We start from the raw sequence: 12,043 nt of genomic DNA on the forward strand, positions 1-12,043 counted from the left end.
TGTGTGGCGGAGGGCACTTTACGTGCCACTGTCATTACCTCTCTTACCTGTTCCAGTCTCGTATGGTTCGCGGTAAGAACGACTGTCTGAAAGCCTCCGTACGCGCTCTAATCTCTCTAATTTTACATTCGTGATCTCCTCTGGAGGTATAAGTAGGGGGAAGCAATGTATTCGATACCTCATCCAGAAACGCACCCTCTCGAAACCTGGCGAGCAAGGTACACCGCGATGCAGAGCGCCTCTCTTGCAGAGTTTGCCACTTGAGTTTGTTAAACATCTCCGTAGCGCTATCACGGTTACCAAATAACCCTGTGACGAAACGCGCCGCTCTTCTTTGGATCTTCTCTATCTCCTCCGTCAACCCGATCTGGTACGGATCCGACACTGATTAGCAATACTCAAGTATAGGTCGAACGAGTGTTTTGTAAGCCACGTCCTCTGTTGATGGACTACATTTTCTAAGGACTCTCCCAATGAATCTCAACCTGGTTCCCGCCTTACCAACAATTAATTTTATATGATGATTCCACTTCAAATCGTCCCGCACGCATACTCCCAGATATTTTACAGAAGTAACTGCTACCAGTGTTTGTTCCGCTATCATATAATCATACAATAAAGGATCCTGCTTTCTATGTACTCGCAATACATTACATTTGTCTATGTTAAGGGTCAGTTGCCACTCCCTGCACCAAGTGCCTACCCGCTGCAGATCTTCCTGCATTTCGCTACAATTTTCTAATGTACGGGAGCAGTGTTTTGTCACAACGGAGTGTCTACGAATGGATTGAAAAATTCCGAAATGGTCGCACAAGTGTTACGTACGATGAAGGAGCCGGACGACCGTTTACCGCCACAAATGGAGAAACCATTGAGCGTTCACGTGAAATGATTCTCTTAGACAGACAATTAAATAGTGACGAAGTGGCACATCGTCTGTAAATTATACACGGTTGAGCCTACGAAATCATCCACAACAGACTTAGGTTTCATAAAGTTTGTGCAAGATGGGTCCCAAAACAACTCACACAGTTGCATAAACAAACGCACTTCGACATCTGCAAAAAGCATTTGGATCGCTATGGTAACGAAGGGGACAACTTCTTCGACAGGATCATTGATGGTGACGAAACATGTATCCATCATTGGGAGCCGAAGACTAAACGGCAGAGTATGGAATGAAAACAACCAAATTCGCCGTGCAAGAAAAAGTTCAAGACCCAACCGTCCGCAGGAAAACTGATGCTTATGGTTTTTTGGCACACGTAAGGTCTAGCAGTGGAACGTTATGGGGAACTAGGCACAACAATAAACAGTTTACGTTACAGTGAGGTGCTTATTGAGAGGCTAAAGCCTGCAAATTCGAAGAAAACGCCGAGGATTGCTGTCAAAAGGTGTTGTGTTGTTGCACGACAATGCCCGTGGCATAGTGCTGTCCATACTGCTGAAACGCTCCAGAAATTCAAATTTGAAGTACTGTATCATCCTCCATATATTCCCAATCTTTCCCCTTCAGACTATCACTTCCTTGGTCCACTCAAACAGGCATTAAGGGGCTGTCGATTTGGCTCGGACGAAGCAGTAAAAGAAGCGGTAAATTCCTGGCTCGCAGCTCTGCCGAGAACCTTCTTTTATGAGGGTATCAAGAAGCTTGTACAACGATGCACCAAGTGCGTTGAAACGCAAGGGGACTATGTCAAAAAATGATGTCCTTGTAGGTTTCCTACTTGATTACAACAAAATTTTATAATTTCTTTGAGGATAATAATTGACTTACCCTCGTATATCTCGAGTAGGGATCATGCGAATAAGATACGATTAAGACACATACAGAGGCATACATTTTTTCGTCTGTAGTGGTATCTGCCCGTATGCCCAGATAACTGGTTTAAATATGTTTTTACATAATTTCTAATGAAAATTACTGCCAATCGATATTTCGTCTGAAACTTTTACGTAGCTGATTCTTTGATAAGTCATCAGCGTTAGCTTTTCCTTTAACTAGGAATAGAGAGAGAGTGTTTATATGTTTATGGTCAGCGTTACTTGAAGACTGACCTAAGAATGTGCTTATTACCTCTCATTCATGTAATACTAAAAGTGCTACAGTAAAGCACTATTACTGACTTGCGGAATCGATATGTCGAGAAATTACGGCATGTAAGTTAATTCAAACATGAATAAAAGTAGAGGTAAAACCTAAATGCTCTGTTTCCATTGACAGTCACTGAACCGCCCATGTCTATCAGTACTAATGAGTGAAAAATGAAGTAAGTTCTAGTATTACATTCAGGAATTGAGCGAGAGTTTGGAGGGAATGGTAAGTCACATACAATCCACCAGCACTAAGCGAAAAGTGTAAAATTCGTAACATTACTTAATCTAATTCAAATGTTTAGAAATCCATGGATTAGACATCGGTCAATTCGCGAATGGTATAGGACAAGGAATCGCTTATTCAAGTACATCGTGCCCTGAGTTATGTACAGTATGCTTTCTTCTCCCTGTATATGTATATGTAGATGTAGATGTAAATATAGATGTAGATTCTCAATGCTGAAGAAAGATTTGAGTGTAAAGTTTGATGTACGATAGCGCTTACGGTGTTTGCACAGTGCTATCAATCCAGTATATGATAGATCAGAGGACTACGCACAACCACTGACATGTCATATACTGCTTCTCATGCATAAAGACTTAATAAAGAGACACGTCGCAGCAAAAATACTTTCTTTCTCTTTCTCTCTCTCTCTCGTCTCGTCTCGTGCCATTACTTTTCGGACAACCCTTGTAATATCCATGATCATTTTATAATTTGGCGGTGGGAAGTCGAGACGTTATGAATACGTTTGTTTCCTTGAAATGGTAAGTTAATATAGTATGAGCAGAACAGATTATTCACCTACCACTTAAGCTAACGTACGACTAAATTTATTGTAGTATAAGTGTGTGCAGTGTGATTCAGCTATGGGTTTCATGAAAGCTACAACACTTTCAAAAAGTATATGTGAGATATTAATATTCTCTCGCTCGCTACGCGCAAACTATTAGTTCTACAGAAAAAAAATGAACAGGACGTTTTTGTAAAGAAGGCCACGCTTTTAGAATTATTCAAGAAAAAGGCACAGCAAGGTCTCTTTTGTACGTTTTTCTTGAATAATTCCAAAACTAAGACCTCTAGCGAAAACTCATCCTGGGTCAAAATTTAGATATATTAAATTTCCTACGAAAAGGTCCTGTTCTTTTATTCTGTAGGACGTCCGCCCCGATAGCTCAGTGGTCAGCGTGACGCATTGCCTTCCTTGGGACCCGCGTTCGATTCCTGGCTAGGTCTGGGATTCCCTACGCTCGGGAACTCGATGTTGTGTTGTCTTAATCATCATTTCATCCCCATCTGGCGCGCATTGAATGTAATAATACCTTCACTAAGGCGACCGGACCTGCCCCGTAAGGAGCCTTCCAGCCATCGACGCCAAACGCTCATTTCCATTTTCCATTCTGTAGGAAATAGTTTCACGTACCGAGCGAGAGAATATTAAAATCATGTGTGTTGTATTTGATTGCTTTGCAGCTCGCATAAAACCCACCGGTAAGGTTGTTGTTGGGTTGTTGACCAGACAGCGAAGTCACCGATCTCATCGGATTAGGGAAGGAAGAGGAAGGAAGTCGGCCGTGCCCTTTGAAAGGAACCATCCTGGCGTTTGCCTGGAGCGATTTAGGGAAATCACAGAAAACCTAAATCAGGATGGCCGGACGCGGAATTGAACCGTCGTCCTCCCGAATGCAAGTACAGTGTGCTAGCCACTGCGCCACCTTGCTCGATCCCATAGGTAAAGGCAGGTGAATCATTCTGCATAACACTTGTTAACATTTCCGTGCGAAAACAATGTGAGCATTGTTACAACGAATTTTAAGTTACATATGTTTCTGACTGAAGAATACCATCTTAGAAATCAGTGAAGTATTACGTACATATAGGAAACCACCTCAGAACTGCAGGTATGTGAGCAGGGATTCTATGTTCTGAATCGCAGGCTTGGCGAAGCTGTATGTTTTTACAACCAGCCGAATAAAACAACGGATTTTTTCAGGTTTTTATTTATAATGATGTGAATTCATAATAAATATTTTCATGACGGGCGTGAGGGTACATGTGACTCCCAGCTTAACCGTGGTAGTAGGCGGGGGCGTGGTAGGCGGGGGCGGCGTAGGCCAGTGCGGGGGCGGCGACGTGCGCGATGGCGTCGTTACTGACGCGGACGTCGGACTTGGTGACGCTGGAGTAGGGCGTGTCGATGGTCTTGGTGTAGGTGGACACCTGTCCCAGGTTGCCGAAGCTCCTCAGGATGTTGGAGCTCTGCGAGGTGAGGGCAGCAGGTGCGTAGGCGGCGGGGGCGGCGTAGGCCACTGCGGGGGCGGCGTAGGAGACGGCGGGGGCGGCGTAGGAGACGGCGGCGGGGGCGGACAGGTAGCCGGCGCGGGCCACGGCCAGCACGGCGGCGAGGACGAACAGCTGTAAAGTGCGGCGGTGACAGTGACAGTTGTGTTTGATGACTGATTGGTACTGTGCTATACATCTGGTCCACTTGCTTCCCCAGCATTAATTACTGGGTGGGCAAAATATACCGGCCCAGTAAATAATTCATGCAACTTAAGATAGGCAAGCCAAGTGCATACCTTAACAGCTATGAACACTTGTTCTTCCTCGCCACAGTCAAATACATCCCTTCCACTGAACAAGTGCTCATAGCTCTTAAGGAACTCGCTTTAGAACCCATGCTTACTGTACACCTGTTGTTGCCACACCACCTACTCCCAATATATGAGAAACAAAGAGCTTCAGTAGAAGAGATTTGTTTCACAGTAATGCTGTTGAAGAAGTGCTCATAGTTCCTACGGTACACAGTTTGGAGCCCATTTTTACTAGACTTTCTTGCTCCAAATGATGGTTCCTGTCATATCCCTGAGTACTGAGCGTTCCTCCTGGGACCCCATGTATGTACGAGGGATATTTGAAACGTAAGGCACGTAAGGCCGCGCGGAATTAGCTGTGCGGTCTCAGGTGCTGCAGTCATGGACTGTGCCGCTGGTCCCGGCGGAGGTTCGAGTCCTCCCTCGGGCATGGGTGTGTGTGTTTGTCCTTAGGATAATTTAGGTTAAGTAGTGTGTAAGCTTAGGGGCTGACGACCTTAGCAGTTAAGTCCCATAAGATTTCACACACATTTGAACATTTTTTTGAAACATAAGGTCCGATCGGGCGCGAAATGGAAAGCACCGTGAAAGTCCGATGAAGCTTTGCACAGATGTGGTGATCAGTGTTTCTATAATGCCCGTGTATCGTGTCATGTCGCTCTTTTCAATTCTGAAGGCACAGTGAGCATGTAAATATGCCTAGAAAATACTGTCTCCCCCGATTTATCTGTGCCTTCCGTGAGGTTTCTCCTGCTTCATGCAACCCTCATATCTTAACTCTCATGACAATTCGCGACAGCACATTGCACGGGCACAGAAGATTCTCCTGGAGTTTTTCTGATGGGAAGTCTTTCATCATCCACCGTTGAGGCCGGACGTGGCTCCCTCTGATGTTCGGTCTCTGCTTACATGAACCACTGGCTATGAAGACAACATTTTGGCACAGACCAGCAGCAAAGCAGCGTAGAGAATTGCTGGAAAACACAGGCTGCTGGCTTTTACGGCGAGTATTCTGGAAAGTTGGAACAACGCTACGACAAATACTTAAGCTGGATCGACGACTATATAGACAGTAGCTGGAAGGTGTAGCTAACTGTTGTAAATAAAACATATTTGATTTTCACAGTGGTTTCCATTCCGCGACCGATCGGGTGAATAGTCCTCGTAACATATTTTGTGATGATGGATATGTGATATACAATAAACTAATGAAGTCTGTCATATGGTGTTAACTGTCGAAACTATTTGCAGATAATAAAGGTTTTGGCTGCTCTAAATGATATACAATGTGTCCCAAAATTCCATTCACATTTTAAAGTGCCCTAATTCACGGAATAATATAGATATAGTGGAAAAACTGGACAACAACTGGAGCTTGACAGTAACACGTCGGTGGAGCAGAATGAGAATCGTGTATACAACGAACTGTTCATGAGAGAGGGAGTCAGATCATCTCTAGCATGGCTACTAAACACCTACTCGAAGGTACGTCTTTTGAACAGGATTACGCTTCACCCCATATTGGCGCATCTGTGAAAGATCACTTGTGCACATCGTTTGGTGAGGATCGCATGCCGAGCCATCACTTCGTCGCTCTTGCCCTCCCAGACGACAATCAGTACAATTATTGATTGTGGGCTTAACTGAAATTGCAAATCTACCGCGATCGTCTGACCTCATCAGGGATGCTAAAAGACAACGTACGATGGCAGTGTATCACCGTACCTGCTGATATGTTGTACAGCGCTGCTGATAACATTGTCTCTCGACTAAACGTGTTGATGGTGAATGGTGACCTACATACTGAACATTTTTATAAAGAAAAACCAATTGTTATGCTAATTATTACTTATGTATCATATGAAGCGTGAACTGCTGCTCATTTTGTTTTTTGGGTTCAATAAAGCCCCATGAAATTTCAAGCATGTCTGTTAATTTTTACAACTTTACCTACATTATTCCGTGAACTAATGAATTTTCAAATATTAACGGGCTTTTGGGTCACCCTGTACAAAAAGTTTCCCTAAAATGGTGTATCAAGGGTAGTGGTCAATACGAATGGATTGGACCCTTCTTCTTAAAGTCGGAAGACAAGTTTGTGTAAACATTGTGATACTGCAATAACGGCCACAGGACTCTTACGGAAAAACAAAGAGTGCATCTCACATTGACTCCTGTTCCTTGCTTTAATAGGAAAATCGTTCTTTATGCAACAAATCTTTATAGCGTTTTGTCTTATCTCTTAGCGTCACTCATAGATTTATTTCTTTGGAAACAAACTCAAGCACTTTTGTAGACCAGCAATCAGCGCCCTTTGTCAGAACACAATATGCTTATCCAAGGCAGTTTCATTTTTGTTGTCTGCGATAGTTGAGATGATGTACGTCTCATATATCTCACGATTATATCGAGTCTCCTGTTTTTTAGTATCTATATCTTGTACTGAATCGAATGTTTGACTTAAGACTGTTCTCTCCTGAACCAGGTGATCATGAAACGGTTATTTTTTTTTATATACCCCAACGCTCAGGTTTATATGGAGTGGACCACTTCCCAACATTTCATTCCTGCTAATGCCGAAATGTACTTTCTATGTTTCACTTAAAAGAAGTTGTAGTTTCAGTAACTTCACAGTTAACTGAATCAGTCTCCTAGAGATATGGAATTTTAGAGACTGCGTAAATTGCTTGCTTAAGTGATGCCGATTCCTTCCTTCGATCCTCGACTTGTTCTCCATCTCTTCTCTGTTAAAACTTGCATCTAGTGACTTGAAATCTCTCTTTCCAAGTACACAGGCTGAAGTGGACCTCTTGCACAGACTTGATTCCTGCTAATGACGAGATAGGCTTTATTAAAAGAAGTTGTCGTTTCCTTGACTTCGCCCTTTCTCTCGTATGTGAGAAAACTGGAAATATTTAGATTACGAGCTCCGATGTTCTCATTTACAGAAGTGGCAATATTTACAAGAGATGGTATATACAATTTACACGCATCATGTGTGGACTTGAGCAACTAACCAGACAATATTTCAAGCTTCATACCATCATAGAATCTCTATTAACACCCTGACTTGCATTGTGATCATTCGTTAAGACCTCACGCAAAGTCGAAGAGCCTTCTAGGCGAGAACTGCAAACGTTTGTCACGTGCCATATTTCCTAATAACTTGAATGTCATATCACTAACGTACTGAATGCGTGAAGACTTTTCTGGATATTTCAATCCGCCTGCATGTGCACACCCTATTGCAGTCAGCGTACAGACATACCTGGGCTCACTTCCTGGCCTTCGAACTAAATAGCTTTCAACACATAGGACTTCGTTCTGTGGAGTTACAATTTGATATCTTACGGAACACTTGAAAATTATGAATGATCTTTTCTAGTACGACTTCTGGCATCGTCTGCTCCCTATCCCAGCAACACTGAACTTAAGTGTATATTCAGCGGGCAGGTGATCACTTTGCAAATTTTGAGGACCACTGGAGCATTGTGAATCATACTTAACATACAGAAAACGACTATTATAGCTAACAGTGGCTTCAACTATTGCGTGTGACAGCCTTACCACTCGTATGACAAATATTTTGGGACCAATATTGATCTGATTATTAAAGGTTGACTGTTATCCCATACGCCAACTTACATAAATATTGATAGATGGTGTTAAGTCTGTGTTAAGTTCTGTCTTTCTGCGTACCCTGTCAAATGACTCTTTCCTCTATTCTAGTCATCATTAAAACCACAAGGTGAAAGCAAGCGAAAGTTAATAGCGACATGTAATGCTTTTCGTTGCTCATTACCTGTCGCTAGTCATCTTTTGGTGCTTTCATTTTATGGTTTTGATGTTGGCCACAGCAGACCGATGCCGTTTGTGCCAAAAGAAAATGAAGTGTTGAAATTTTTGTATAGCACGTTATGTCACGACGAAATGTCATTCTTTGTAGCTTTCTCTCTGTGCTTCACGAAAACTGCGTTTAACTTCAATGTAGATAGCCGGTGAGGGCCTAACACCGATTTTCTGAATGTCTTAACTACTGCGCCATCTCGCACTGTGAAATGCGAAAAATTTGTGACAAAGTAAGCTTTGAATTCTACAATGACACTGGCCACTTTTTTTGTATAGTAATGACTTGGGCTCAAATAACGTACATAGTCAAACACTTGTTGACGTTAAAGATTCGATTTTTTGTTTTTGTGTCTCTCAGTTGGAGAGAGAATGAAAATTTTCTACCATACTGTAAGATTTCAACCAGAGGAAAAAGGTGGTGCTCTGTAGTTTTTGTGTTTGTTGTTATTATAACTTGTTCTTGTGCTCTACAATGCCTGGACTATTTCTGCAAGATGTAGATTGTTACTGGAGGGTTTACTCACTCCTGAACGATTTTGTAACAATCTTGTTTGGAACTGAGATTAGTGCTTAACCTGACGTCAATAGAATGGTCATCATTGTTGGAACACTAGCTTAATTTGTAGGCATGGAAGAAAGATCCGGCCGTGGTCTGAGGGATAAAACAATTTCGCCAAGCGTCTAATGTCATTTTCGATATTTTTTCGAAATTTTCAGAGCATGTTCGGATACTCCCTGAAATAGACTAGCATCACTTTCTCCCACCATTTATTCTCAGCTGAGATTGTCTGTTATCCCCACGGGTTATGTGAGAAACTAAATGTAAAATCTGACCTTTCGTTGCTTTCTATTCGTGCTGATTGATGCCAATACTCAGAATTATGATTTTCTCTACAAAATAATTCAACCTGACCGTGATCCAATTACAATTTCTAGTAGAACGTTAAGATAATTTGTCAACATTACGCCCAAAAGTAGGCAGTGGAATAGAAAAAATGTTCTATACGACGGTCAGTGTTTAACATTTAAAATTAGCTTCACGAATTTTAAACAGAGAACGGCAGAACAATGAACGTAGTTTGCGTTCCAATATTCAAGCAACCATGAACTACGATCCTCTTTTGAATACATGGGTTAAGAAGCTGTGACAAACTGCTGATTGCGTAACTCTGCACGAAATATAAACAGCTTCAAATTCAGGTACTGCTAGATCACGTAGACAGAACCGGTTCAGTACGTTATTTCTACCTACTCTGTGGTTAGACGGCTCAAACAGCCAGGCATTTACGTAGTGACTGGTAGATGGTTCGCTTCAACTTGCGTGAGTTCGCACTGAAACGGTTTAACTCGCAATAGACTTTTCTGTAGATACACAGCGCGTTTGACCCATCTTCTGTCTTTTTCATGGCTAATGGCCTATGCAAGTCTAGAAGTTGTGAATGATGTCACAATCAAAAATTAGATAAGTAATTTATGCTGCTTCGATTCGAGCAAGACTGGCGAAAGTGGAAGGCGTTTCAACGACAACGTTTATAACAAACGAGTAGCGTCATTTCCAGCGATGGGGCTCTAGTACGTCTCTGTCCTTTGTATGAGCAAACTATGTTATCTAATACTTTTCATCTGGTTGCAGAATGTTTGCTGATCTGAGCCACACCAGTGTTTTCGTCTTTGGCAAAGGCTGCACAGTACGTATGAGGCACTACAGGCTCTACATAGCCTTTGACTTGCGAACCTCCAGACACTAAATTCTCTACTTGCTTGCCTTTTACGTAAGCATATATACTTTACGCACCGGTTATCTAGTTTGTATCAGGGGGAACTTCTTATTGTGCAACACACTAAGCTCCTTCCTCTTTAATTCGCTGATGAAGCGTGCGGAGTATTAGTGCTCGAACACATTCTCCCAAAATATTACTAGGTTAATTCTATCGTTTCGATTGTTACGGTGTTAATACATAGGGCAGTGAACAAATATTTATAGTTTCCAATAGAGATACGGTACGCGGTACTTTCTAAGCAGGTTCTTGCAAAACACAGTACATGGTTTTTAGTCTACGGCATGTCATGTAACATATTTCAGCATTTCTGTCAAAGTATCTCTTCATTCAAATGAGTCTGTGGCCCATCACGGAAGCGTAATTTACACACTTTGGAACTCTCCCGTTAGGCTCACCAGCTACGAATCCATTACACTTGCACTACGGGCCATACGTGTCTGCTATGAATTATTTATATTGTCGACAAATTGCAAACTGCCGAGTGTTTCACCTGTATGTCGAAGACGCCATTTACGTCACGACCGGCCGTTGTGGCCGAGCGGTTCTAGGCGCTTCAGTCCGGAACCGAGCGACCGCTACGGTCGAATCCTGCCTCGGGCATGGATGTGTGTTATGTCACTAGGTTAGTTAGGTTTAAGTACTAAGTTCTAGGGGACTGATGACCTCAGAAGTTGAGTCCCATAGTGCTCAGAGCCATTTGATTTACGTCACCTGCTACTGCTCTTAGCAGTCCATCCATTTCATATGTCCACATTGTTCCTTACAGACTAACATTATTAACTTTGAGTCATTTATCAGGTTAACCACGTTTTCTACAACTCGTAAAGTATCAGCTTTTCGTTTCTGTTCGCTCACAGTTAGTTACCTATATTTTTACCAAGACAGTAATTTTTAAGAATTGATTTGTTACAACTACAATTTTACAGTGGATTAAACTTCGTTGTAGACAAGTGCATTATTTGCCGGAAGTCTCGCCCTCTAACTGAGGTCTGTAATTGATGCTATCCGCTAAGTCAGAGATTAGTAATACCATTAATAATGGTCCTATAACCCACACGCCCGTAGGGAACACCACATATTACTTTTATATCAGAATATGAATCTCCATCCAGAATAGTGTACTGCCTACAATTTTCCAATCGAATAGCGAGCCTAGTTGTATAACCTACAGCAGATGTTGGTGTGGCACTGAATTAGAAGCTTTCGGCAAGAAAGCAACATAGCAAGACCCCACTGCATCTTAGGCTATTTTAACACAGACCACGCTAACTGGAAGTATTCTGTAAGACTCTCTAGGGAGTCCAGACATTTCCAACACTTAAAGTGCCGTGAGAACACTACACTACGTCCACTGTAGGTCACGTGACAGCGTACCTTGAAGGCCATGGCGTTGATGGTAGTCGTCGGCGTGGTGGGCAGTTGACTGTGCTGTGTCGGGGCGCAGGCGGCGTTTATATAGTAGTGCGGTACAGACAGGGAGAGGGCGCGCCTGGCTGCTCGAGGACAGACGGCGACAACCCGATCGGGGGCGACCTGCTTACTGCTTACTGCTCACTGGCCACCGTAGCGTAACGGCCAGAAACTGACCCGTGTGTGTGTGTCTGCACGCATAGCAACACCACTGCCCTTGGCGAGATTATCTGCGGACCAGGAGCTCACGCATTACATAAGCAATCCATTGTTTTCTATCTTTATGACACCACGGGCGCCGGCCGCTGTGG

The 12,043-nt window shown here is 42.9% G+C and overlaps 1 protein-coding gene across 1 annotated transcript; it reads right to left on the reverse strand.

Moving 5' to 3' along the window:
- Nucleotides 1-4,082: 4,082 nt before the first annotated feature.
- On the reverse strand, nucleotides 4,083-11,743 carry LOC126335210 (cuticle protein 67-like). The gene is made up of 2 exons (XM_049998227.1): nucleotides 11,697-11,743; nucleotides 4,083-4,513 (listed from the first exon to the last, which is right to left on the reverse strand). The coding sequence occupies exons 1-2, from the start codon at nucleotides 11,706-11,708 to the stop codon at nucleotides 4,166-4,168; spliced, it is 360 nt and encodes a 119-aa protein (XP_049854184.1). The 5' UTR covers nucleotides 11,709-11,743; the 3' UTR covers nucleotides 4,083-4,165.
- Between the last annotated feature and the right edge of the window lie 300 nt (nucleotides 11,744-12,043).

Source organism: Schistocerca gregaria, chromosome 1 (genome assembly GCF_023897955.1).
Source record: "Schistocerca gregaria isolate iqSchGreg1 chromosome 1, iqSchGreg1.2, whole genome shotgun sequence".
Classification (NCBI taxonomy): domain Eukaryota; kingdom Metazoa; phylum Arthropoda; class Insecta; order Orthoptera; family Acrididae; genus Schistocerca; species Schistocerca gregaria.